General features: G+C 43.6%; 1 protein-coding gene and 1 long non-coding RNA gene across 15 annotated transcripts in view; one reads left to right on the top strand and one right to left on the bottom strand.

The window, feature by feature from the left end:
- Positions 1–13695, top strand: part of LOC146395551 (uncharacterized) — a 178050-nt gene extending 164355 nt beyond the window's left edge. For 5 of the 13 annotated variants that reach the window (XR_014831317.1, XR_014831315.1, XR_014831314.1 and 2 more), the window contains one exon: positions 464–4853. This is a non-coding gene — a long non-coding RNA (uncharacterized LOC146395551). Of the gene's footprint in view, positions 1–463; positions 4854–11131 lie in introns of those variants that run through there. The other 8 variants (XR_014831325.1, XR_014831323.1, XR_014831321.1 and 5 more) reach the window with 5 other exon arrangements.
- Positions 3303–26962, bottom strand: SNX18 (sorting nexin 18). 2 transcript variants are annotated; one of them, XM_021076956.2, is made up of 2 exons: positions 25137–26962; positions 3303–6014 (listed from the first exon to the last, which is right to left on the bottom strand). In XM_021076956.2, the coding sequence occupies exons 1-2, from the start codon at positions 26755–26757 to the stop codon at positions 5761–5763; spliced, it is 1875 nt and encodes a 624-aa protein (XP_020932615.1). In that variant the 5' UTR covers positions 26758–26962; the 3' UTR covers positions 3303–5760. The 2 variants fall into 2 exon arrangements, with proteins under 2 accessions (XP_020932615.1, XP_003134014.3); XM_003133966.7 differs by lacking the exon at positions 3303–6014 and adding an exon at positions 14448–15113.
- Positions 26963–27305: the final 343 nt, after the last annotated feature.

Genomic DNA, 27305 nt, shown 5'->3' with positions numbered 1-27305 from the left:
AATCAAAAATGAAAACTTTGTATTTTCTAAAACTGTTGTGTGGAACAAAAGCAGAACCCTCAAGTTGTCTCATCAAATTTGGTCTACACCAATGTTTTATTTGATCAGGGCATGGTTGCTCCAGAAGCCATTCAGAGGCATAAAATTCAGCTTTCCAGAGTGAATGCAATGAACAGTTTAGAAACGTCTGCTTGGCCTGAGGTCAGGGCTGAGACAGCATGCTGCCTCTCTTCATCCTAGGCTTCAAGTACATATTTTTAAGGTGTGAAAACAGCAGATGTCAATATCACTGTTAATTTGGTGAGCAAAAAACAGAATCCTAAGCTGCCTTCCTCAGATATCCTGGTGAGAGGTGCAGGACAACTTCCTGGACATACTGGTATTTAGCTCTTCCAGACCAAGTGGGGAGCCTTATGGAAAAGGACTGAGCTCTGGAGAGCTGAGCCCCTGCTCATCCCTGCAGGAGGAATTTGGTGAGTCTGACTATGCAAGGATGCTGTGCTCTGTCTGGGAACCTGGAAGGCATCTGGACCAGAGGCCAGGCTGGATAGCGGAGAGCTGGGCACCACAGGTGTAAGGTAAGAGCACCTTGGCTGACAGCAGGAGCTCCTGCCTGACAGGAACCTGAGTGTAGATTTCTCACAGCTGAGAGGAAGTTCTTGCTATTGAAACCCTTCATCTCATAATCACAGAGGATCTTTATTGTTCTTGCCCTTGCCACACACTGAGCTCAGGGCTTTTAATGTGATGTTCAGTTCTCGCAACATTTCTGTGCAGTGGATACTCTATCCCATTATGGAGAGAAAACTGGCCCAGAGAGACTGAGCCATTGGCTCAGGGTCACATGACGTTTGGGAACATTGCTATTATTTTTTAAGCACCTACTTTCTGGAATTTTTATCACTTCCTGTGGTTGTTATTCAGAGTCCTACCAAATGGCTAAGGGCTGCATATACTGGTTAATCTAATACTCTCAATAATTCAATGAAGTCTAAGTAGGCCTATCATACAACTGAGGAAACTGAGATTCAGAGATGGACGGCTGAGTTGCCTGAGGTCGTTCAGGGAGTAGATAAGCTAGGATAGGACCCCTGGCTCCAGTGCATCCTTTCTCACTGATATGCTGGGTCAGCTTCCCCACTGTGCTCACAGAGAAGTCTGACCATTCAGCAGTTATTAAGTCCTGAGAGCCATTTCCTGGAGTGACTGAATATTTAAACCATTAGAAAAATAAGATCTGCTGCATCTGACCACTTCAAACTTAGAAATCATTTTCAGATAGGCTGATGGAACCCTCAGCAAAAGAACGCCACACATCTTGTGTATTTCTAAGCCCCTCTTAAGGTAGCTTCGTAGGGGCGACTGGCCTTGCCTTTGGCAGACTTTCAGTACAAGTTCACCCAAGGGAGTTGAACTGTCCTTTAATAAAAACAGGTCACTTTTGGAAGCTCTATCTGCCACAGGAGTGATGGGATAGGGACATCCCAGGATCGGGACCAAATAAGTGGAAACTGTGATCCCTAGAAAGGCTTTAGCTGTGACCCAAACCCAAATTCACTGCCTAACAGCTCAGAGGCCTGGGATGGAGGCAGATCCTCAGCTGGGTTTTTCCAGGTTCCTGCCTGGGGAGACCCTAGCATGGCAGCCTTCTGTCCTCTGCCTAGAAGTCTACTCCGCCACTTCCCAGGCTCACCAGAGCTTATTGTGTAGAGTATTCTCTGTTGCTTCTACCTGTGACCAAGGGGAACTTGTCATGACTCTGACCCTGACCAAGTGGAATTAAATGTTTGAGCTGACATTAGTTTCTGGGGTTCCCTTTCTTCCCTCACACACCCTTTAAGAGAACCTCTCTTTCTCATGCCCCCTCCCCCGGACCCCCAATGCTGGGCCACAGCTCATTTGTCCAACTTGGATCAGGTGTCTACCATTGGCCCAAGGAAACCTGTGAAATGAAAGATGGCTTTATTAGTGGATGCTGAGAAAGTCAAGTCACAGGAAAAAATAAATAAAACAGACCCATAAAGAAAAGAAACTGATAGATTACAAAGCCCCATCTACAGGACAAGCTTAGTTCTGGATGGGACTTTGGGCCCCATGTGGGATTCGCCAGGTCCCTGTTCCCATTTGTGACCCTTCACATTTTGGATTAGGCTGGTCTGAGCTGGCCTGCTTCTGGCAACCAACAGTGACAGTTCCTAGCAGAATCAGTGTGTGAAGTACTTTACTTAAGTACTTAAGTACTTTACTATGTGTCAGGTGCTAGACTCACAGTAGGTAATATTTCAAAATACCTCACTCACAATTGACTGCTATATGCTTAATATTTGCTGAAGTTACTAACATAGACAGATACTCAGTGGAACTACCCAAATGGCTTATGGTTTTAAATTAATCAAACTTACTACAGAATTTGTGAACAACTTACATGGCAGCTGTCGATGGACGCTTAAGACAGTGAACACACTCTTTTGTTTAAGTCTTTCACATTAAATAAAAGCCTCCTTAACTACTAGAGGAAAAAAATTATAATATTCCATTGAAGCTGAGAAATAAAGCAACCTTTGTTTATTTTTTAAAAGATAAACATGGTTGATCTGCACTAACCATAACATTTTGAAAGAAATAAAACAATATTCAACATTTTTAGTCTAAAAATAAATAATACCCTGTTTTACTTATTCTGTTAACCAAAGATAAGGCTGGAAAAGAGAAAATTGGATAATGTGCTTACAGATTTAAAAGTATCAGACATGGTATTTGATTCTGAGGAAAGAAAGGCATATATGGAAAAAATGGTTTAGTAAATGAATAGAAAAAAATGAACTTAGTAAAGAGTGACATTTAAAAGTTGATACAGAAACTTCACGTTTGACTTGCAAGACTAAAACATTTTTCAAGCCCTTAGTAATGAGAACAGCAGCAAAACTCAACACAAATAAAAATGGGCATTTCAGAATCTGCTGTATTTTTATGAATAAATGTAAGACAACTGTATCAGTGCAGCCCAACCAAGGAAAATCCCAGTTACAGCCATTCAAGCCACGTACTGACTTTCCCATTTCACTTTCAAATGTGTTCCTTTATTCTAGGTTTAAACTGTACCTTCAGATACAATAGCCTAGAAGAGAAATGGGGCTCCAAAGTATGGCTGCAGAACCAGTCCTGCTGCATTATAGTTATAGCACATAAACGACCCTGTCTCTAATTAAAATAGCAAAGCCAGGCTCAAGTGCACTCCCTCTTGTTCTAAATACATCATAAATCCAAATTATAAATTACAGAAATAAAGACAAATAATGGCATGAAGGGCATGATAGTTTATTTTAAAAAATTGTACCATACTGATCATAATGACCAGCATACACATTATGATGGCTTTTCTCTTGGGTATTAACATTGCAGTATTTTTGTATACTGAAATGTTTCAATAGGACCAAGAACGTTAGAGATATAAAGATCTTAGATGAAAATGAACACTAATAATTCGGGTGTCCTACCCCACAGAATTAATTTAAACCCCTTATGAATCAGTGGCATTATAATGTTATATAGTTACGAAGAATTAAAGTTCTCTTCTAAACAGGCAGCATGAACTTAAACTTCCTTCTTCTTTAATCCTTAGCTTTATAATTTAAACTATGTCCACCCTGGCCAAAGCACGATCATACAAAAGACACCTCAGATAATTTCCATGCTACCATTGCACAAGTTAAGTGATTTTGCTTAAACAACAACAACCAAAAAATCAAACCACTGTCAAAAAAGGAGGCAAATAAAACTGATTTCCAAATCATTTGAAAAGCATAGTGCTTATTTGTCCAATATAGACTCAAACTTAAATTAAATGCTATTAATTATAATCTCCAAACTTCTGCAATAAAATTAACATATATATATATATATGGGTTTTGTTTATAGAACTGTATTTTGTAACCAACAGGACAAAATTACTTTTTAGAGAACAGTATATTTGGTTACAGTTCCATGTGTCGGTAGTAGAGACAAAGCCACACGATGTTAAATCTGGCTCTAAGTTACCTACGGTATAAAATTTTGATCAAAATTATGATACTCTGATCTTAAAAATCCAACCCACGTGAGATTACTTTTTAGAGTAAATGTGCTGTTGAGTAATCATTTCAATAACTTTCTCTTTGTATGGCTATCAGCAAATGACCCTTTTCTTTAATCAATGTGACTCACCAACATTTCAAACTCACCTCTTTACTTCTATGTTACCATTTTAATACCCAGGGATTTCTGAGGCAGCATTAAGTTTGACTTCATTAAAAACAGTAGCTATTTTAACCTTTCAGTGACAGTTTTTAAACCTGTAAACTCAAGAATCACATTACTGAGCTCAGCAACTATAAAAACATTGAGATTTTGGTGTTTCAAACCAGAATCTCTTTGTGCTTTTTGAATTAAGCTGCTTTTGAATCTTTTTGGTATTTATCAGCTATTTGTATTTCCCTTATAATAATAAAAGAATATACTTAAGATAATTTTTAAGGTTAAAGGTCCTGGGGGCTTATCAATACAAAACAAATAAAAATAAAAAACCAAAACCAACTCATAATTACTTTTTTTCGGCCAGCATTTGGAATAGTAGAAATGATTTCTGGTCCCTCTTTAGATCTACCAACACTACTTTTCATCACGTATAACACTGAATTTTACAGACATCCCTGAAAAGTTTTTGATTAAGTAAACGAGTGAATCACAGTGGAGTCTCAATCAGTTAACAGTGTAGATCCATTAAAAAAAAAAACAAAAAAACAAAAACCACTGAATATTAAAAGAAAATCTTCAAGCTAAAAAAAAAAAAAAAAAAAAAAAAGAGAAAAAGAAAACCCTCCTAAGAACTACAACCAAGTGTGTGTTGTCACTGATTCTGTGCTCATGTCCCCGACTGATTAGACTCCTTCTCTGGGTTATAAGACATGTTGGATTTAATCTCCACACCAAGGTTCCAGGACACTTGAGTGAAGAGGCTATGCTACTGTAGCATCTAAGGGAACAGAGTGGCACCATTTTCTTCCCTAACAGACACCATATCCAAAGACGAGCATGAATCTCCCTCTGCTGCGCTGGCCAGCAGGTCTCAGGAAACAAAACTCCTGGGCAAACTGATGACAGCTAATCATCGCACCCACCCCACCCCCAGCGCCAGTAGGAGGCTCCAGGCATTTTGTCATTGAGTGCCCTGACCTTTCACTCTTGCGATCAGAAAAGTTGTGGTTACTTTAAAAAAGGGGTGGGGGGAGGGAGAAATGAAAAACCAAGAGTCTAAAGGCACAAAGTCGCATAGCTGCTCTAGTTGGAGTTTGTAAACAGAGAATAGGTTGAATTTAGGTAATCCCAATCTATGAGAGTAAAAAGGCATCCACAGCAGGCTTTTATCCAGCCAGCTTCTTTGAGACCCTTCATGGGTTTTTGAGGTCTACAAAGTATGCACTAAAATACCCATACTTCAAAAAGCAATAAGGCAAATAGTATAATCATTATTCCAAAAGTTACAATGGTAGTGTAGGCATACACAGTATAATTTAGTTACAATGTGTGGTACTGTTTCTATTATATAACCATATTAACTGTTTCTTTCCTACATAATTATATATTCAGCCGAGTTTCAGTTCAACACAAAACCATCCTTGTACCACTGCTGATAGTTGGCAATAGCTCTTGGATAGCAGTTTTTATTCTGCTGTAGAAATGTATCCTTGAACTGAAAAAAGCCCACAATCCAATGTCCAATCATTAAACGCTATCATATTTGTGAAGGGCCTCTTCCAACTTCTGCGTCACTTTTTGGAAAAATATTATTTGTTGTTGTAAGAAATGCTGCATCTGTGATTTAAAGTCTCTTACTCGAATTTGATGGAAGTGGTGAATTTCAGCCAAAGTGGCAAAAGAAATAGTGTTACAGCGATCCTGAATGCCATCAGCCTTTTGGACCTCCATCTTCCCTTCTTCCACATGTCGCCTACTCTCCTTTACTTTGGTAAGAGCTCCTATAGTTAAAAAAAAAAAAAAAAAGATAAAATTAATTAAAAAAATATATATATGCATATATGTATCCCATTGGTTATAGCTACAAAGTAAACAGAATGTTGGGCTTTATAAATACTTGCCTAAACTATTTTAAAGTCCTTTGTAATTTAAAGGGGTCACTATAATTCCTTATTAAAAAAGAGGAACTCCGGTAAAGTTTCTGCAAACACCCCCATTACTGCAATTTCGCTTATCAAAACTAGCTTTTGCCACTACCAAGTAGCTATAGTATGTTTCGTTTCTTCCAAGCAGAGACACTATATATGAGATAATAAACTGCAAGGAACTGTCGCTAAAAAGGCAAACTAAGAAACTCTGGAGTTTTAACATTCTTAAGAGAAAAGGTGTAACGTGATTACATACACAGATATTAAAAGAGTCATCTATAAAGGGGGAATACTGCATGAATACCTGGTTCGTACTCCACATTCTATCAGGAGACCCATACCTGGAGCATAAGGGCCCTGTGAAGTAGAACTCATTCTACTGAACCATGATGAAAGATGAGAAAGGTCTAGGGCACCTGGCTTGGCAGTCTGAGGACATGGTGATGCTAAGACGACAAAGGTACCAGTCTAGAAGGTGGCGAGGAAGCTGAGCAACTTTGTTCTGGAAATGTTCACTTTTAGCTAATGGTGAAATATACAGGGGGGAAAAAAGCCATATTTCTAAGTTTCTTCAAATCCACAAAATAATATAAAATAAACCCAGTATTAAAAGAAACCCTGAGGAGTTCCCATGTGGTGCAGCAGTAACAAACCCGACCAGGATCCATGAGGATGTGGGTTCGATCCCTGGCCTTGCTCAGGCCAGGTTAAGCCATTGCTGTGGCTGTGGTGCAGCTGTAGCTCCAATTCAACCCCTAGCCTGGGAACTTCCATATGCTGCAGGTGTGGCCCTAAAAAGCAATACATAAATAAATAATAAATAGGAGTTCCCATCATGGCTCAGAAGAAACGAATCTGATTAGTATCCATGAGGACACAGGTTCCATCCCCAGCCTTGCTCAGTGGGTTAAGGGTCCAGTGTTGCTGTGAGCCGTGGTATAAGCGGGCAGCTATAGCTCCGATTAGACCCCTAGCCTGACTTCCATATGCTGCTGGTACAGCCATAAATAAATAAGTAAATAAATAAATAAATAAAAGAAACCCTTAGAGGTTAAACAGTGTAAAAAAAAAGGATTGTCTCCACAAAACTGTACCCATGAATTTAGAGCAAATTTCAAAACAACAACCTCTTTTAACTAAAATGTAGCTAAACTGATTTTCTCCCAGATCCAGCTTAAGAAGAAAGATGGTTAACAATAAAAAACAGGCTGACGGAAATACTTTTTTTTCTCTAAGCAATATACTTTTTGAAAAATCCTAAGAGCCTGAGTTAGAGATAGCAGCCCAATTCTTCCCCAAAGGCAGTTGGCTGTTAAAGTTCAGGATGACATCCCCAAAGACCTTCAATCCCAAGCCTCCCCAAAATAAGTTCGCTTTTGTAAAGTATTATTCGAAGTTTAAAAAAACATCATTCTTTTAAGAAAACTACTTTCTTTTAAAATATTCATCTCAAAACCCTTGGAAAGTTTTTCCTATACATTTTAACAAACACTAAGGATTTAGTGTGTTTTGTTTCTTATGAGAAAGATAAAGTCATTCAATAAGCTAATTATGGAAGTTAATTAACTGGTTTACTGCCTGGGAGTAAACACACTAAAGGGGTGAGGCGGGGAGTAGCATCCTTAAACAAACAGCAAGGGTGTTTGAGCACTTGGGGACTGACAAACGGAACTACTGTCTGGGAGTTCCCATCGTGGCTCAGTGGGCTACGTACCCAGCATAGTGTCTGTGGGGCTGAGGGTTCAGTCCCTGGCCTCAACTCGCTGGGTTAAGGATTTGGCATTGCAGAAAGCTTCGGCATACATTGCAGATGCAGCTTGGATCCAGTGTTGCTGTGGCTGTGGTATAGGCCCACAGCTGCAGCTCCAATTTGACCCCTAGCCTGGAAACTTCCACATTTACAGGTGCTGTCATTTAAAAAACAAAAACAAAAACCAAAAAAACCCTACTGCCTGGAGTTTCCCTGAAGCGTCCCTCTACTTCTACCCACCACACTTGTAAACTAGGTTCTTGAAAAGTATCAGAGGGGGAACATATTTTTCCAATAAAAATGATATTACAAACATCAGTTAGACGTAAGTAAAATAGTTTTCCTATTAGAACTAAGACTTGAGTTTTGTCATAAATGGCGTGTTCTTACAATTGATCTGCCTATTCTCAAACTGGGAATTATCTCTACACATGCCTACCCTTCACATATTTTCATGCTTAAAATATTAAAGATCACAAGAAAGGCAGAGATAGCCACATCTGCAGTCAGGTTTGGCTTCTATGGAGTGAGCTGAAGAGAGAAAACTTTTGGGGCAGTTAGATCGCTACAGATTAGCTACTTTTAGGATCTCTTAAAAAATTAATTTGTAGCTTAAGAAGCAACTGCAGAGGTACAATGTAACCAGCTACAGAGTTACAACAAAGCATTACAGCACAGCTTAAGTATTCTCTCAGCTGTAAGGCATTTTTTTTACCAAACCCAAGAGGAGTGTAAATAAAAGCTAAAAACATTGCCCAGAATCTAAAGGACAAAATGAACACACATTTTTATCATGCGATCAATATAAAGACAGGCAAAAGTTTCTAAAACCCATACTTCTTAAGTGGCTAATTTAGGAGGAATCGTGCCCTGCCAGGCCTCTCCTTTCGTTAACATCACATTTGAAAGCTACCTTGCTTTCAAAACAGAATAGGAACATCAAAGAATAAGGGAACGAAATTATATAATGCAGCCTAAGGTGAAAAGGGGTTGCTGTTGCATGAAACAAAAGACTCCATAATACTCATGGGTAGGGCAACACATTTATTTTATTTTTTGCCTTTTAGGGCTGAACCCACGGTATATGGAGGTTCCCAGGCTAGGAGTCAGATTGGAACTACAGCTGCCTGCCTACATCACAGCCACAGCAACACCAGATCCAAGCCGAGTCTGCCATCTACACCACAGCTCATGGCAATGCTGGATCCTTAACCTACTGAGCAAGGCCAGGGATCGAACCCACAACCTCATGGTTCCTGGTCGGATTAGTTTCCATTGGGCCATGACGGGAACTCCAGGACAACACATAAAATGAAAGAAAATTAAAAATGCAAAGGAACAGTGGGAAACACATTTTAGAATGGGAACAAATATATGTACTTACGTACTATGACACTGTTTCTTAAGCTGACATACAGACATTATATGGAATAATATGTGAACAGAGTAAGATTTTATTATGAAAAGAAAATGGAAGCAAGTACTTATTAAATCAGCTGGGCAAATTATTAGAATTTCTCCACAGGAAAGTTCCTTCAGGAGCTGATCACCCTAAGCCCTTATTCCATAGGGTGGAGCAGGAACCCTGAGGACTTACTTTGTCATTCCTCCCTCCAGACAAGGGAAGCTAGGAGGGCTAATTCCCCAGAGAGAAGGGCAGGGTTGGATCCCAGATTTTTTTCTTCTTTTTCCCTCAAAGCTCTATAAGGATCTTAGAAGAGTTTTTGGTACTGTTCTCTCAATCTCTCTAACAAGAGACTAACTGATTTGTCTGAAGTTCTGGAGCAAACTCCTGGCAAAAGAATCCACCTTTCCTACCTGCTATTTTCCATGTAACATTCCAGGAAGGGCCTCTGCTCCACTCTGTTCAAAAGGGTCCTTTCCTTTCCACGTTTGGAGAAGTACAAGGAAAACTAAACCAGTATTTCAACCTTGCCTTGGATCTGCTATTAAAACTCCTGGACTCCTTTGGCTTTCTTTTCCTTCCTTCTTTCTCTCTTTTTTTTTTTTTCTTTTTTGCCTGAGGCATGTGGAAGTTCCTGGGCCAGAGCTCTAACCCATGCCACAGCAGTGACAACACCGGATTCTTAACCAATTGCACCACAAGGGAACTCCTTTGGCATTCTTAGCTGATTCTGTACATGTAAAATTCCTAACAGGGTTCATTTTAAACTTCCCAGGCTCAAAGAAAGGCATTTTGCTTTCTTCCCCATAACCAAACCCAGCAGAACTCTTGTCCCAAATTTACTCCCATACCTCTCCTACCATTTTGTAGTATCTTACCAATGTGAGGCGCCTTGCACAGTTTTAGAGCATGCTCAGGCTGGAGAGAGCACCCTGGTTCATAAGCCACCCACACATTCAATGATGAGCACAAAATAACGGAGCATAAAGAATTCAATTATAGGACAAAGTTCATTAATATTATAAACTTAAAGGGCTCAAACTCAAAGTCATTTTATAGATTAATCATAATCTAGGAAGTCAGCACCATTTTAAAAAGCATCACATTATTTACCCAGTATGCCATTAAATTATGTCCATCAGTAAAACTGTGTAAGAAGCATTTCAGTGCCTTTTTGGTTTTTCTAAAATGAGAGCAGTGAATCTCTGGTGTCATCTAGTCAATCAGTGCAGGTTAAGAACCCACTGCAAGCTGAACTTAAAGCACACTAGCAAATGCAGTCACACTAAACTCTGCTCTATCATTTCCTTCTGATTTGCAGAGAGATCACTTTTCTGGCAACTTCTGACCCAGCAAAACAAGACAAGTTTGGGGAAAAAAACAAAACAAAACAAAACCCTCTCACCCACTGCAGTGCCTCAGGCTTTTTAACCAGGAAGGGCCCTAAACTCAGCTGAAGAAGTTGTCCAGCTGTCCAGCCTCCTTTCAGTTTCTCTCCTTAAGGCCCTCTCCTTCACCTCTTCAGTTCCCCCATCCCAACCCAGGACTCGCTGGCTGCCCCAGACGCTCCCAATTCAACAGTATCTGCACCTGAACTTTGCCTCCTTTTCCTCAACCAAATCTCTTACTCTCAGTATGCTTTGTCCCTCCTCAGACCAATTATACAAAAGACCCAGTCACTAAGCAACAGGGATCCAAAGGCTACATTTTCTCCCTTAAAAAAAAAAAAAAAAAAAAAAAAAAAAAAGCAAGCACTTTACTTAATTTTGAAATCATGAATACCAAAAACATTAACTAGATTTTCTGTCTTCCCAGGACCCTGCCCTCCAAACCAAAGCCCCAGTGTGAGAGACAGATCAGGAGACAGGCCGAAGGGCACAGGGAGAGCTGCGTTGAAGTTGCCCAAGACTGAACTAGACCTGTTTTTCTTCATTCCCTTGTCCATGTAAAATGTTGAAAGAAAATGCTAATTTGGTCAACGTGGCCTATTTTGCTCTTATCCTCTCATCGCTGGTACCCACACCCTCTCAAGTCCCTGCTAACTCCCCATTAACTCCTTCCCCTCCCCTTTCCTTCCTGGATTTGATCTCTACCCACCCACTTGTTCATTCCTCCTCCTCCTCCTCCTCTCTGCTTTAACATTTACTTTTTGATTATTTTTTTTTTTTGGTCTCAAAAAACAAAGGCCAGTCTCCACATAACAGAGCCAGGGTGGCCGTCCATCCTGGCAGAACAGTCCCACGTGAGTACCTGCTCTATGCAAAGTTGTGGTCTGCACCTGGCATGTTTCTGTTTTCTTCTCTTTAACCTCAAAAGAAAAGCCATGATCATTCTCATTTTTAGAGGTAGACAGGAAGCTTAGGCAAGGTAAAGAACTTTTCTAAAGATGTCAGCTGCACATGAACCTGGGTCTGCCCACCTTCCCAACCCACACAGGCCCCTGTACCTGCCTGACTGTGGTTGCCTAATCCCTGAGATCTCAAAGGCCCACAGATCATTTCTAGCACACGGCATACCACACTGAGTCCTCCAGGAGCCTCATTCCAGGGATAAGCAACCCATGGTTGAGGGCCCTCAAAATTCTATTCCTGCATCAAGTCATAGCAAGTGGACTCCAGATTTGGACCACATTCATAAAACTCTGGAGGATGCAAATAGTACTACTGGATCAAGTCAGTGAAAAGCAACTTGGTGATGGGATTTAATGTCCCTGGAGCCAAGAACTATCAAAATTCAGGTATAATTAATCTACAACTCACTTTCAGTTCACAGAGAGAATTTCTGAGTCATTTTAAAAGGTTGGGACAAGGATAACAAATTGCAAACCACCACAACAAAACATGGTTGCTCCATGATGAAAATTTAATCAAAGAATTCAGGCCTCTCAGCTTGATTTGGTTCTGAAGGTACAGTAAGTAGTAGTTTGTTCTAGGTAAAAGCGTCCTTATAGCTTCGTTCAGCAATCACAAAAGTGTAAGGGCAGAATGACATCCAACATTCGCTTGAGTGTATCATATCTCAAAACATTTGATTACTTTCACTCACTATGCACATACATTCATATGGCTCGCCTTGTTCCAAAAATGAAGAGGGAAATCATATGGTTATCTCTCTTGTGGCTCACTTGGTAAAATAGGCTGTTCATTGCTAGGAATTTTTTTTTTTTTTTTCGTCTTTTTGCCATTGTCTTGGGCCGCTCCCGTAGCATGTGGAGGTTCCCAGGCTAGGGGTCGAATCAGAGCTGTAGCCGCTGGCCTACGCCAGAGCCACAGCAACATGGGATCCGAGCCGTGTCTGCAACCTACACCACAACTCATGGCAACGCCGGGTCCTTAACCCACTGAGCAAGGCCAGGGATCGAACCTGCAAGCTCATGTTCCTAGTCGGATTCGTTAACCACTGAGCCACAATGAGAACTCCTAGGAAATGTTTTATATAATAAGATTCTTGTGTTTCAACTTACACTGAATATCAAATATGTGATAAAGATACAGGGTGATAGATTTAAGAGAATTCTGTAAAAATAACATTTCCATTTCAGAAAAGTCTAGATACAATGGTAAAAATGTTGATTTGCTTGTGGCCAGGCAAACAGAGATAATGACTTTAAAATATGAGAATAGAAAAAGAAAAGAATGTATCTTTTTTTTTTTTTTTTTTTTTCTCTTTAGGGCTGCACCAGCAACATATGGAAGTTTCCAGGCTAGAGGTCAAATCAGAGCCACAGCTGCAGGCCACAGCCATAGAAACTCAGGATCCAAGCTGCATCTTCAACCTACACCACAGCTCATGGCAATGCTCAGCCCTTAACCTTCTGAGCGAGGCCAGTCCTCATAGATACAAGTGGGGTTTGTTACTGCTGAGCCACAAGGGAAACTTCTTTCCCTAATGATGTTTAGCTTTTAACTTTTTTTTTTGGCTACACCCAGAGCACATGGAAGTTCCCAGATTAGGGATGATTGGAACCTGTGCCACAGCAGAGATCTGAGCCATGGCAATGACAACACCAGATCCTTAATCCACTGCAACACCAGGGAACTCCCTAGTTAACTTTAGCACAGTGATTGTAAACACAGGTGTTACAAACTGCAACTTAAGCTATAGTGGAACTAAGTGGTGAGCAGCCCAGCTCTAATTGCTCTCCTTAGTGCGGTCCACTGTGGCCATTACAACTGGCACTTCATCACTGTATAATCACTAAGCTTTGGACACGATTCCTAAATGAGCTCTTTTAAACTTAAGAACACTCTTGACCCTGGGGTTTTCCTGCTTCCTCACACTGGCAGGGACCAGGTTTCCATGGCTATGAGTCTAATCTGGCCGCATATGGACTTCCTGAACTAGTCATTAAAAAAAAAAAAAAAAAAAAAAAAAAAAAACCTAAAGCTAAAACAAAGCACCTAGAAGTATGTCACTTTATTTTGTCTTTTTAGGGCCGCATTTGAGGCATATGTTAGTTCCCAGCTCCCAAATCAGAGCTGTAGATGCCGACCTACGCTGCAGCCACAACAATGACAGATCTGAGCCGTGTCTGCGACTGCACCACAGCTCACAGCAATGCCAGATCCTTAAGCCACCGAGCGAGGCCAGGGATCGACCCATGTCCTCATGGATACTAGTTGGGTTCGTTACTGCTGAGCCACAAGAACTCCAGCACCTATGTCACTTTAAAACAGACATGAAATACAAATCTTATAGACATGAAAGCTTACAGATTACCCATACTGACATTTGTTAGTAAATAAAGATATCTCACTGCACACAATAGGTGGCTTGTATGAAAGTCACAAATGTCAATATAACTAAATATAATTAAAGTCCCAGAATATAGGACCTGCTTCAGCCCTTTTCTTTTTCCCTCTAATTCTTCTTTTCTTCAACCTGCCTATTTCTATTCCTGGCATCACCATCTGTCACCCAAAAATTAAAACTTCAACGGTAACTCTAGACTCCTTAAGAGTGCCACCCCTCGCCCAGTCCTACCACTCTCCTTGGCAGGTATCTCCAGTTCATCTGCTCTTCCCAAAGCCACCTTTTTTTTTTTTTTTTTTTTGGCCAGAAATGTAAAAAATTTTAATAAAGTCACAGTCGTTGTGGAAGATTTAATATAGCTGACATGTCACCTAGGTTAAAAATAAATAAGGATTTTTTTAATTTTGTTTTTGTTTTGTTTTGTTTTATTACTCAATGAAGTCATTACATTTATAGTTGTACAATGATCATCACAATCCAATTTTTATAGAATTTCCATCCCACAACCCCAGTGCATCCCCCCACCCCCCAAACTGTCTTCTTTGGAAACTATAAGTTTTTCAAAGTCTGTGAGTCAGTATCTGTTCTGCAAAGAAGTTCATTGTGTCCTTTTTTCAGATTCCACATGTCAGTAAAAGCATTTGATGATGGTGTCTCACTCTCTGATAAATTTACTCAGCATGATAATTTCTAGGTCCATCCTTGTTGCTAAAAATGCCAGTATTTTGTTGCCCCAAAGCCACTCTTGAGCCTGGTCGACCAACAGCCTTTGCATGTCTGTACTCAGTCAACAGGAGCAGATTCTTGAGGACCAGGCTGCACCCAGGTGAGCTCAGAGTTAAGTTTACATGGCTCACCTCCTGTCTGCAAAGTGGGGAGGAGAGAATTTACCTCAAAATATGCCATGAGGTTTAAATGGCTATAATGCATATGAAATGTGAAGCATCATGCCTGGCACTCAGGAAGCCCTCAAAGTATGTCTGCTACTTTTGTTACGATTCAGATGTCACTCTTCAGTTTCAAACCTTTAGTGGCTGTTGACTGCCTGCAGAACAAGACAAAAAAGAGGCTAGAGTGATGGGGCTACAGGCCAAGAACATCAAGGACTGCGGCAACCAGCAGAAGCTGGAAGGATCCTCCCTAGAGCCATCATTTCGGACTTCTAGACTCCAGAACTGTGAGAGGATAGATTTCTACTTGTTGCACACCACCCATTTTGTGGTAATTTGTTACAGCTACAACAGCTACTAATTAATGCTTAAAAATATCTGTCACACAAAATAGTTATGCCATGTTACACACAAGGAAACAGGCTGAGATAAGCTGCTGACAGGAACTTTGCCCACATGGTTGTAGTCCACACTCACAACCACTTTACTGTCACGCCCACTTCTGTGGTATAGACACAGTGTACACCATTGCGCAGAATACTACTGCTCACACAATGAGTATGGTAGCAACAACCATTACTACACATATGCCAACTCCCTGACTTGCTTGACCTCCAAGTCAAGGGTCAGTAAACTATTTCTTTAAAGGTCAGTAAATATTTGATGCTTTGCAAGTCAAGGAAACACTGAGACTTATATAACCATTAAAAATCATCCTTAGCTTAAGTGCTGTCGACAAAAGTACCTAGTTGGGTCTGGCCCACAGGCTGTAGTTTGCAAACCTTGGCTCCATCTCCAACCATCTCCCCTGGTAGCTCCACAGGATCCAGCCTGCAGGTCACTTTATACTCTTCTCCTTCTCCTGCCCCTACTCCTGCTGGCAAACAAACCCTTCTGCCTCCTCCTCCTCACCCCGATGGGCATTGCCTCTGTTTTGGATGTCCCCAAATGTTTTGCCTGAATCATTGCAGGAACTTCCCATCCTGCCCCACCCCAAGCCACCCTTCACACCTGTCACTCTGACCTGTCCAACTAAAGTACAGGGCTGACCACATCGATACCGCTGTCTGATCTCCATGGTGCTCCCTCCATCACCTCCCGTAGCATATCCAAATCACATGAGGAGCTTTCTTAGGAAATCAATGTCTAGGCCGCACATCCCTGATATTCAAATTAAACAGATCCAGGGTGGGGCCCAATGTACAGCTGCAACTACTCCAAGGCTGACCATGAGAGGAAGCCAGGATTTAGTCCTGATTTTTGTCCACAGGGTTCCTTCTGCCTGAATGCCTTTCCCAGCTCTGCCTACCAGGCAAACTTCCAACTGCTTTTCAAAACTCTTCTTAGACTGAGACTGGGAGAAGCCAGCCCTGAATCCTCCCATTCACTCCCCACAGTTAATTACGCCTCCTCTGTCCTACTTCACACCATGGCACATGCCTGTGACTGTATGTGTCACACTGCATAGTGTCAACCAACTCACCTGTCAGTCTCCCTCACTGACCTATACCCTTGGCATGCAGTGTATCAGCTTTTATATGCTTATCAAACCAACCCTAAATCACCCCTAAGATCAACCATGCACTTTCCATCCATGTCCCTCCAAAAGTCAAAATATGACCATCTAACACTACCCAAGCCTCTAACACAAATGACAATGACTCCTCATCCTCTGGACTCCCACCTTTAATACCCAGGCACTAAGTTATTAGCTCTACCTCCTACTTCAGTTCTCTGCACACATCCTCCCTCCTTTATGGAACTGCACCTTCCCTGAGGGCAGGTAACTCCTGCCCATCACCCACGCTCAGTGCTTTGTGTATCCAAGTCATTCAACAAGGTGAACACACTCGCTCTCGATCACACACTTTGAATGAAGCAAAAGGGACCCCAGTAAAAGTATTATCATGAAAGCTTACCAAAGAGGAAAGAAGCATATTACACACAAGTTTAAACAGGGAGAATCAATATAAAGTGAAATCATTAGGTACAGAGTATTTTTCTGGCACATAAAATAAAGCATTTTCAAACTTCCTCCCCCCCCGCCCCTGATGAATTTTGGAAAGTCATTTTGTAGACACTTAGTTTAAGACTTTTTTTATTGGCTGCGTCTGCAGCATATGGAAGTTCCTAGGCCAGAGATCAAACTCACACCACAGCAACAACTCAAACCTCTGCAGTGACAAGACCAGATCCTTAACCCACTGCACCATAAGGGAACACCCAGTCTAAGACTTTTAAATCACTCACATGTTCATAACTTCACCCATAAAATGTAACCAAGATCCTATCTTTATTTCCTGTATGCCTTTAAACCCTGTTATCCTTCATCATATAAATAAACAAACAAAAACACTCTGTAAGAAGTCTATTTCAAAATCAACCAAGAAGTACTTACTGAGTGCCTACTTCATTTACTCAACAAGTATTCATTAAACACTTAACTATGCATGTACAAAACTGGAACGTCACACTAGAGCAATGCAAGAACGTGACCCCCTCACACTAACCAAGCACACCAGTTAGCATGTTCTCTACCATGACGACTTGGAAAAGGCCTGGACCCCGAGAGGGATACTCCGAGGAAAGGAACCCACCTGAGGCTAGCCTGTGCATGTGTTGGGTTGAGCAGAGGTGGAACAGAACGCAGGAGCCCGTCAATCTCAGAGGATTACATTCAGTCCTGACCAGCCATCCCCACCTCTGTGCCACTCATAGCCTTCCTCGTCTCAGCTGATGGAAAGTCCACTCTTACTGTAGGTGAGGCCAAAAACCAGTCACTCTTGATGACTCACATCTGATCCCTTAGGAAAACCTGCTAATTCTAGCTTTAAAATATATCTAGAGTGGGACTCCTCCTCCCTGTCTCCATCACCTCTCACCTGGATTATTAGATAGCTGGCTCCTTTTTTTTTTTTTTTTTAATTTTTTTTTTATTTTTAGGGCCACACTTGCAGCATATGGAGGTTCCCAAGCCAGGGTCTAATGGGAGCTACAGCTGCTGGCCTATGCCACAGCCACAGCCACTCCAGATCCAAGCCATGTCTGAGACCTACACCACAGCTCATGGCAACAATGCCGGACCCTTAACCGAGTGAGGCCAGGGATTGAACCTGCACCCTCATGATTCCTAGTCGGATTTATTTCTGCTGAGCCACAACATGAACTCCGACAGCTGACTCCTTTCGCCTACCTTTGATTCCCTTCCCCCTCCCCATCCTGTTCTCAAAACAGCAAATGGAGCAGGTCAGTCTGTTAAAAGGTCCATTAGTACCTCGTTCCTTTGCTCAAAACCCTGCAATGGCTCCCTTCTATACTCAGGCTTTTACTCCAAATCCCGACAATGACCTATGAAGCCCTATAAATCGAAACTTCTGGGACCTCATTTCCTACATAGACCCTCTTAGCTCCAATTACCTGGCCTCCTCACTATTCCTCAGCCTGTTTGTTCCACACACCTGGGAGCTCTGGGCCACAGGCGGCCAGGTAGGCATTACACTCACACTGGCAGCACCTCGTCCATGTTTGCTGATATGAACCAAATGTGCATAAATTTTCTTTCACACCAACGGATAAAGGATTTTCATGCTCCCAGGTTACATAGTCACGTAAACAGAGAGAACACTACTGAAACTAGCCTGAAACAATATCTAAATGTTCACTGTATAGTTATGGATATTTTATTTTCAATGCAGGTGCAACGTAAGTTTAAGAAGTCGACCAACAATATGGTACTTAGGAAATCAAGAACCTCGTAGTTACAGATAAGGAAACTAAAGCACAGAAATGCCAATGTCTTGTGCAAATAAGCAATTTGGAGAAGGGGAGGGGCTGAAGGCAACAATTTACATAAACCCCTTAATGTGAACAATAAACCTGTAACTCCAATAACACCATCATTTACTCCTGTTACCATTTCTTCTGGTGTATAATACAGGACACTCACATTAAAATACAACACAACTGCTATAGCGATGACTCCTCAGGATTTTATACCTATTGCCTGCAATTCTGTAAAGGCCAGTAAAAGGCCACCAGGAGGGATGATAAATTACTGAAATTGTCTTTCAAAGGAGAGTGCCTTCCATTTTAAAAGTACCTTTTTACTTTGCAAAATCAACTTAGTGAACAGCTGCTAAGAACCATAACATTTAATTTTCAGGATGACGTTATGAGGAAGTGTTCCCACTCTGTCACCGAGAAAATCAAGGCTTGCAGAGGTAAAAATAGCTTGCCTACAGCTCCCCTCACATGCACACTGGCTGCCCAGATGCCAGGCTGGCCCATAGCGGTGAGCCTGCCCTGGGGCTCGAGGGCTAACTGAGCTCCTGGTCAGACTCAGGCCAGCTCCATCTCCTCTGTGTAGCCCCGGGGCTCTCGGCAACCTGGCTCACACTAGTCCAAAAACTCCAGGAGGATCAGCATCCTGCCCGCCCCTCCCACAGACACGAATGGAGACTGTGCTCTACAGGTGTGGGATGACAAACAGTACAGGTCTGCTGGGCACAGCCTCTTTAAACAGAGCTAAGCAAAGCATTACTGTGCCATCTCTGTGTGATAATCAGAAATAGATGGCAAATTAAATCTAACCTGATACTAAACTTTGGTTTTAAAATACTCTGAGAGACAATATAGCAGATTTGTATTCATCCTGAAGAGAAGGAATGTAGTTTAAGGGAAGTGTCATGTTTGTAAGGGTTGTTGGGCTTCCATACGGTGTTTGGAAATCCAAGGATGACCAGATGGGAACCTGTGCGGATGACACTTCTGAGTTAAGTCCAACTGAGTCCAAGAGTCCTGGGAGGACCATAAGTGGGCGTGCGGGTCTCTGCCTTCTCTGGGTTCTGCAGTGACCTGCCTAACAGGCTGGGCTTCCTGGTGTGATGCTGAGGAGGGCTTCCTGGCTCAAAAAAGAAGTCTGCGAAACCAATGATGTGAGCGGCATCCCCACCTACATCGTGACCAAGACTGTCGGTGGCCAGTCACACTGACGTTTTTAATCAAGAAACTCGGTCCTCTATATCAAAAGCTCCAAAGATAACCTATCTTCACTAAGAGAATGCAGACTGGGCCAAAGGTTAAGGCTCAAACTGAAGTCTCCTTAAAAAATAGCGGGAGTTCCCGTCATGGCACAGCGGAAATGAATCCGACTAGGAACCATGAGGTTGAGGGTTCAATACCTGGCCTCCCTCAGTGGGTTAAGAATCCGGCGTTGCTGTGAGCTGTGGTGTAGGTTGCAGACGAGGCTTGGATCTGGCTTTGCTGTGGCAGTGGCATAGGTTGGCAGCTACAGCTCTGATTAGACCCCTAGCCTGGGAACCTCCATATGCCTCGAGTGTGGCCCTAAAAAGGACAAAAGACAAAAAAAAAAAAAAAAAAAAAAAAAAAAGGTAGGGCTGGAAGTAGGGGAGAGGAGAAATGGGTGCAATTAAGAAGAAGCTAAAGCAAAAAAGAATGACCTCAGTCTGGTTTCTAGTCCAGAGGTTTCAAAATAAGGATGAGCTTGTAAACAGCCCGCTTATTAGACCTCTTCTCTGTATTCCTGGCACCACCCTCTCAGGGTTATTTTTAGCCACAGAAGAATGGGGAGCAGAGAGGCAACCGCTCACGGTGGCCCAGCCTCCCCTCGCGAGCCCTGCTGAAACTCCAGCTATCTTTAATCCATGTCTGAGGGACTTAAGACTGACCCTCCACGTGGTGAAAGGAAGCAAAATGATGAAACTCTACCCCACAAGACTGATGGGCCCACTCCTGATGTACCATTCCTGAGGTCCCGGGGCTGGTTTTTGTTGAAAAGGAGGCTCCACCTGGAACGTTTACAGAGGGCAGTGAAGTAGATCCTGCATGTTTAATTTACAAGTACAGAAAACAGGACTGCCTGTTTATTTGTCTAGTTCTTCATTCTTGCTTCACACACTCAGACTACATTTTACATGACGTTATGCCTTTTCTCTGGAATACAATTTCCCTTGAAGTGACTCCTTCTGGCTATCTAGTCCCTAGCCATAAACAAAGATGAAACCAACATTTCTCATCATCTGACCTTACGGGCTTCCCCTTTCGAAATATTTCCCAAGAGATTAGCCTAAAGTTCTTATACCACCATGACTTGCTGCCACCCAGATTAAGCTTTATTAAATATGTGAAGGAACCATATCTTCAGCAACAGAACTGCACATGCTAATAAGAAACTGACAGTGAAACATATTCTATGTACACCCCAAACTCACCAAGGTCCGCATTAGAAAGGCGTACTGCAGGCAGGGATGATAAACAGGGAGAGGATAAAAGGCTGTCATTCCAAGAAAAGAAAATCAAGACCCAGGGTTACAAAGCTCATCACTGATAGACCCATACAGGCTGGTCAGTCAGCAATCAGTGAGCTGCCCATGAACAAAGAATTTAAGGGACTCATGTGAAGATAAAGTAAGAAGAAAATTCAAACAGGTTTTGAATTCCATCTACTGTACAGCAAATTTCATCTACTACAGCAACTGCCTTCTCCCTGCATTCAACTCCATTAACCAAAATCAGTCTGTTTATCTAAGACTTCATCAGTTGATTAAAAAAAAATCAGAATTCTAGCATTTCCTTTTCACTAAAGGAAACACATGGCTCTCTTCTCTTTTGCAGGAAGTACTTATACTAAAACCATTATTAAGTTTAAGCGATGGTTTCAGTACTAAGTATAGTCAGAAAAACGTCAGTCCATCACACTTGAGAGAGTATTTGAGTTTTCCACCCTCTTTCTGGAGCTGGTTCCTCACCAGCCCCAGATGTCCCTCCTGAAACCATTTGTGTTTTCTGAATGGGACATGTAGGCAGGCTGCAAAGCTAATGGACATCTTCACACTGCAGAAATACTACTCACTGGTTGAGTGCTTGGGAAGTTCTACAGAGGGGATTTGGCAGGACCTGTTTCTGCTCCCACTTTTTATTGCTTAAGCCTACACAGAGAGGGAGATAACCAAGAAAAAAGAAAACGTTCTGGAAAGTAGGTGAAAAGACCATCAGTCTGCTGGAGAAATTTATGACAGGATGGATAGTTAATCTATGGCCAACTGTCCAGCTCAGCACTGTCCAGTAAAACCTGAGGCAGGGATGGAAATGCTCCCTGTTTCTGCTGGCCAGTGGGGTAGCCGCTATAAAGCACCTGAAATATAGCTAGTATGGCTAAGGAATTGCATATTTAAATTTTTACTTATTTTTAACTAACATGAATTTAAATAGTCACATTTGGCTTACAAACCCAGCACAGGTCCAGAACTATGGCAAAGTGGCTGACGGCAGCAGTCTCCTGGATAAGAAAAAGGCTCAGAGGAGCCTAATGTTCCTCGCCTTTCCCCCAGAAATTAAGGAGGGTAAAAAACAAAAAACAAACAAAAAAAATCCCATAAAACCTAATTAACTCCCCTTCTTAACTGCTTTAGTAATTAAAAAGCACTTTCTCATCATCTTGTCTCAACTGAATGTGGGTCTCTTTAAGAACATGTAAAATGCAAAAGTGGTGAAACTTTTTCTCTTACTGTAAACAATGAAAACTTAAGTGTTAAGTGAACAATTTTGAGTTTTTAAAATCTCTCAAGTTGAAATATAAACTTTGGACCAAATACAACAAAAAAAAATACTTACAAAAATTTGCTTAAAGTTTTCACTTTTTTGGTGTTGTGGTTCTCCTCTCAAAAGACACAACAAGGCCTTTGATACTATTACACTTTGAGACCTTGGAGGAAAAAACAACCTGGAAACAAAATCCCCAAGTGCTCAGAATAAGATTTGTTCCAATAGCAACTGTGTAGTTGGGGGTGGGGGTGTGGTCGCAGGAGGGAGCAGGTTTGAGTTCACATGATTGCTCTTTACAATCATGTGAACCTCCGAACATGTTTTACAAGCTTTAGCCCGGCTGAAGCTCATCTGTATTAAAAGGGACCAACACTAGCATCCTTGACGAATGCTGGCTGTAAACAAATGCTTTCAGTCTCATGCACTGCACACTATAGCTTTAAATGGCAGCACATTCTAAAGCCATGTCATCTAGGGACACAGGCCCCCCATTCGTTACACACCAAGGCTATAGCGGAAACAAACAATGTTGAGTATCAACTGGTGTTCTTTCCAAAGTTCCTAAAGATTATGCTTAGTGCCCTTGAATTGTTTAAACAATGTAAAGGAACCGATTTTTAATGAAGGAAGTTTCAAATCCCAATAGGAGACAATTTTAGTTCTAGGATTAAAAAAATAAACAAACATGGTTTAATAGACTACATACACTATTGCTATAAACTCAAATAGACCTTAAAGCAAACCCCATACCTTTTCTAATAAATAATTTCAACAGCAAAGCACTTGACAAGGCTGAATGTGTGGTCTGATGACAGTAAAACCAGTGAGTGAACTGACACCACCCTGTTGTAGCCCGTCACCTGTGTGGCTGCAGGACGGGCTACAACAGGGCTGGCTCCTGGCTCCACCTTTTCAATTATGTTCCAACAATTTGCATAAATTCTCAGCAACATGTAAAAAGGCAGCCAGCAAGAGTCCAGACTGTCATAACAAAACAGAACTTAAATGTACGGTCCTGCATTAAAGTCTCAAAGAGCCAGTCCCACCAGCACCAACCAAAATGTCAAGGATTCTGAACAATTTATGCAAAAAACGACATAGGGAATGAAGATGCAGGTTTAATGCAGGCGGACAGCAATATGGCTGCCCAAATGGCTAATTAAATCTTATACTGCATTTACAAAATGTATATTGCCAAGAAAGTTACTGTTCACTATTGAAAGTAGTACTGCATATGTTTGGGGGTGGTGCACTTTAGCAGAGACAATGCCACGTTCAAAGTGTCTGAAGGACCCCCCCTCTGGTGAGTCAGAAGACTGTCACTCACTGGGAAGGGGGAGGGATGCAGCAGAGCGGAAGGAAGCTGCTGTCTCCAAAGGTCTGAAAGGCTGACATGTTGATGAGGAATAGACCTCTTTTGTGTGGTTCCAGGGAACAGAAAGGGAATCAAGACAGGTAAACTTTACTTCAATATTAGGAAGAATGTTAAAGGTCAGACATATTCTGGTTCATATTCTGTTGCTTATAATGGGACTGGCCCATCTGCAAGGGCAGTGAACATCTCAATACTGAAGGCTAGACCTGATGGCCCAAAGGAGTTTTCCACCACCTCAGGAAGGTAGATTAGGTGACTCCCGCCTCTCCCCCAACACCACCGAATAGAAAACTCACAGGGAAAACTGCATCCCTAACTCCAACCCCTCCCCATTCTCTCCCTCTCAAAGTATTCAATCAGAATGAAAGGTAGTGAGTAAATGTAAGGACACACATTACTGCTCTATTTTATAAGGAAATAATCTGCAACATTAGTGCTGTAACAACAGTTAGGGACACTAACAACTACCAAGAAGACAAGCTCTGACAGTTGGGTAGCCAACTCACCGGGACACCACAAACACTGTCCTCAGACACAATACTCAGATTCTATACATTTTACGTAGCTTTCCTACATCATTTTCCTAAGTAACAGTCTTCATTTCAGTTGATTAATAGACTCCAAATTCAAAAGGACTGAGCTTAAAGAGATTAATTTTCTTGAAACTTCCTGTAATTTTACAAAGGTTGTGAGCAAGAAGCCTATGCAGGAAATTCCTAAGCTGCCCTGGCTAGTACCTCAGAGAATTGACCCTAATTCCTCTACCCACGCAGGGACTGAGCGGTATGAGGGTGAAAGCAGGACTTACCCTGATTTGAAGATACCCACTCTTCCCCTTTATTTCCAGGCTTCTGGAAACCTATGGCTAAGTGACAGTGCAGTGTTCAAATGAATGCCTAACATGGTTTGAGTCCCCTTCTAATTCTACCCTAGACAAAAGATTACAGATTTCAGAAGCTCATCACCCAACTATTCAAACTCTAAACTGACAGCACTGTCATCTAAAGTATTCTCAGAACCTCTGAAGAATACCCACTCCCTGTCTGCAAATACTTTAAAGAGGAAGTTAGCTGCCCACAATCCATCCTATGCCTGGGGCATCGCCTAGGTGTCCACATTCCTCCTCGCTTGCCCACCTGTGGGATGTTAATCTGAAACAGACAATGGTCTCTCTGTCAAAGTCGCCCTTTCAGCCTGAACAATACATTCCACACCATTTACTCTGAAAGCCAGGCTTTACCTTTCTGAACGTGGATGATGTCGGGGAAGTTGGCCAGATGCCCCTGATACAGCGCTAACAGGTCCATGACAGGGTCCAGGTCCTGCCTGGGCTGCTCGGCGAAGAGCTCGCCGATGGCGTCGTAGGCATCTCCGGTGAAGGCGATGGCCTGGTTCAGGCCGACGGAGAAGGCCTGCTGGTCCAGCTCAAAGGCCTGGCTGAGGCCCCGGAAGGACTGGCCCACCTTCTGATACTCCTTCTTGAAGCCCGTCACCTGCTTGCGCGCGAACTCGTTGGCTGTGTGGTTGAGCTGCAGCGCGCTGTCGTCCATCTTCTTGGTGAAGCACTTGAAGCCATCGATCTTGCTCTCCACCTCCTGCAGGTCAAGGGCGGCGGCGGGGGGTGTGCTAAGGGTCAGGAAGAAGTTGGCGCCCACCATCTCGTCCTTCTCCGCCTTCCTCTTGCCCTGTTTCCAGGCCTTCTCGTCGGTGCTGCTGGGACACGTCAGGAAGTGCTGGAAGACATCGCACTGCGCCAGCACCGGGTGACTGGCCATGTGGTTCATCCACCAGATCAGGCCCTTCCTGCGTTTGGAGATGAAGTCCTCTTCGAAACGGCCAGTGGCCTGCTTCTCGGGCAGATGGGGCACCGAGATGACGGGGAATTTCTCCGCCAGACGCGCATAGAGCCAGTCGAAGTGCTTGTAGCGCCGATGCACAGGCACCTGAGTATGCGTGGGCACCAACTTGTAGGAGATGTAGCTCTTCATGCCCTTGAACTTGGTCTGTTTGGTGGGGTCGTCGATGGTGCACTGGAAGGGGTAGGGATTCTCTTGCCACTCAGGGCCGTAGGGCCCCAGCACCACGCACAGTTTGTCCCCGTCCTTCACGAAGCCGGACGCCTCGCCCAGCACGAAGGCCTCCCCGCCGGACTTGACGAAGGTGGAGAAACGGTTGAGGTTTCGGCTCACGGTGGCAGAGCTCTTAGCCCCTGACGGGTGATGCTGCGGCGGCACCGAGCCACCGCGGGAGCCCAGAGACAGATCGGAGCGCGTGGAAAGGCTGTAGCGTCCCGCCGCGCCGACGCCCCCAGAAGAGCCGTCGAGGTCCGGGTACGCGCCGCTGCCCAGCGCGCCCGGCTCGTCAGCCACCGTGGAGCTGTCGTCCCACTCGTCGTCCCAGTCATCGTCGCTGCCCTGGCTGGCCTGGTAGCCGCCACTGTAAAGCTGCTGCGGCGAAGGCTGCAGGGCGCCCCCGCCGTAAGGGAAACCGGAGCCTGGCGGCTGGAAGGTGCTTGGCGGCGGCGCCTGCTGCGGCTGCAGTAGTGGCTGGAAGGCGTCCGGCGGCGGCTTGAAAGAGGCGGGCGGCGCGGCGGGCAAGGGCTCGAAGCCGCCGGGTGGTACGTTGGCGTAGCGGGCAGGAACGCCCGGGCCGCCGTCACCCGCCGGGCCGGGCTCAGGGGCGCGGATCACCTGCACGTACGAGGCTGGGAAAAGGCCGCGGTCTCCGCGGCTGTTGACCCCCTCGAGCCAGCCTTCGATGTCCTGCTCGCTGCACAAGCTCAGCACCTCATGCTCCCGTAGCGAGATCTCCCCCGGGTTTTCCGACCTGAAGTCATACAGCGCCCGGGCACGCAGCGCCATGGTCACGGTGCCCCAGCGGGCTGCCCCCGACTCTCGGCGCTCCAAGCCCAGCGCCCGCCGGAGGGTCCCGCGGTGGTACCCGCGCCCTGGCGCGCGGAGAGAAGCCCCAAAGGCAGCGCTCACTTCTGGGCCCCCGCCCGCAAGTTGCACCCTCAGCGCCGCTCGGCTTGCAGCGCCGACTGCCGCGCTGGGCCGCCGCAGCCGCGGGTCGGGGGCGGGGCCCGCGGCCTCCCACGTCCCCAGCTGCGCTAATCCACGACCGAGAGCCGCGTGCCAGGCAAGAGCAAGCGATGGCCGAGCCGCCGCGCCCGCCCTCAGGTCAGACTCCGTGGCTGCCACTGCCCTCTTATGGCCAGTGTCGCTCAGTGAAGCGCAGGAGAGAGTTGGCGGGTGAAGGTTTCTATTCAGAAGTGAATTCTCTGAGAATTTTTTTGGCATTTAGGTTAAAAACCGTATCCTAGAAAGTAAGCTAATACTTGCATTCTTCAGAAGTTTTTCCACTCTGAGTCCTCCGTGAATGCTAAAAGAATACTTAACCCACGCATCTA

This window comes from Sus scrofa, chromosome 16 (genome assembly GCF_054392235.1).
Source record: "Sus scrofa isolate SSC_HxYL_T2T_F1_AM1 chromosome 16, Sscrofa_HxYL_maternal_Yorkshire_Landrace_v2.0, whole genome shotgun sequence".
Taxonomy (NCBI): domain Eukaryota; kingdom Metazoa; phylum Chordata; class Mammalia; order Artiodactyla; family Suidae; genus Sus; species Sus scrofa.
This window is presented reverse-complemented; position numbering and strand designations above follow the sequence as displayed.

What these genes read in the sequence shown, in the direction of transcription:
- SNX18 (XM_021076956.2), bottom strand. Translation starts at nt 26,757, where the DNA reads ATGGCGCTGCGTGCCCGGGCGCTGTATGACTTCAGGTCGGAAAACCCG. An exon ending in CATCATCCACGTTCAGAAAG is followed by an intron (nt 6,015 to 25,136) that starts GTAAAGCCTGGC and finishes TTTTAACTATAG; the next exon opens with GAGCTCTTACCAAAGTAAAG.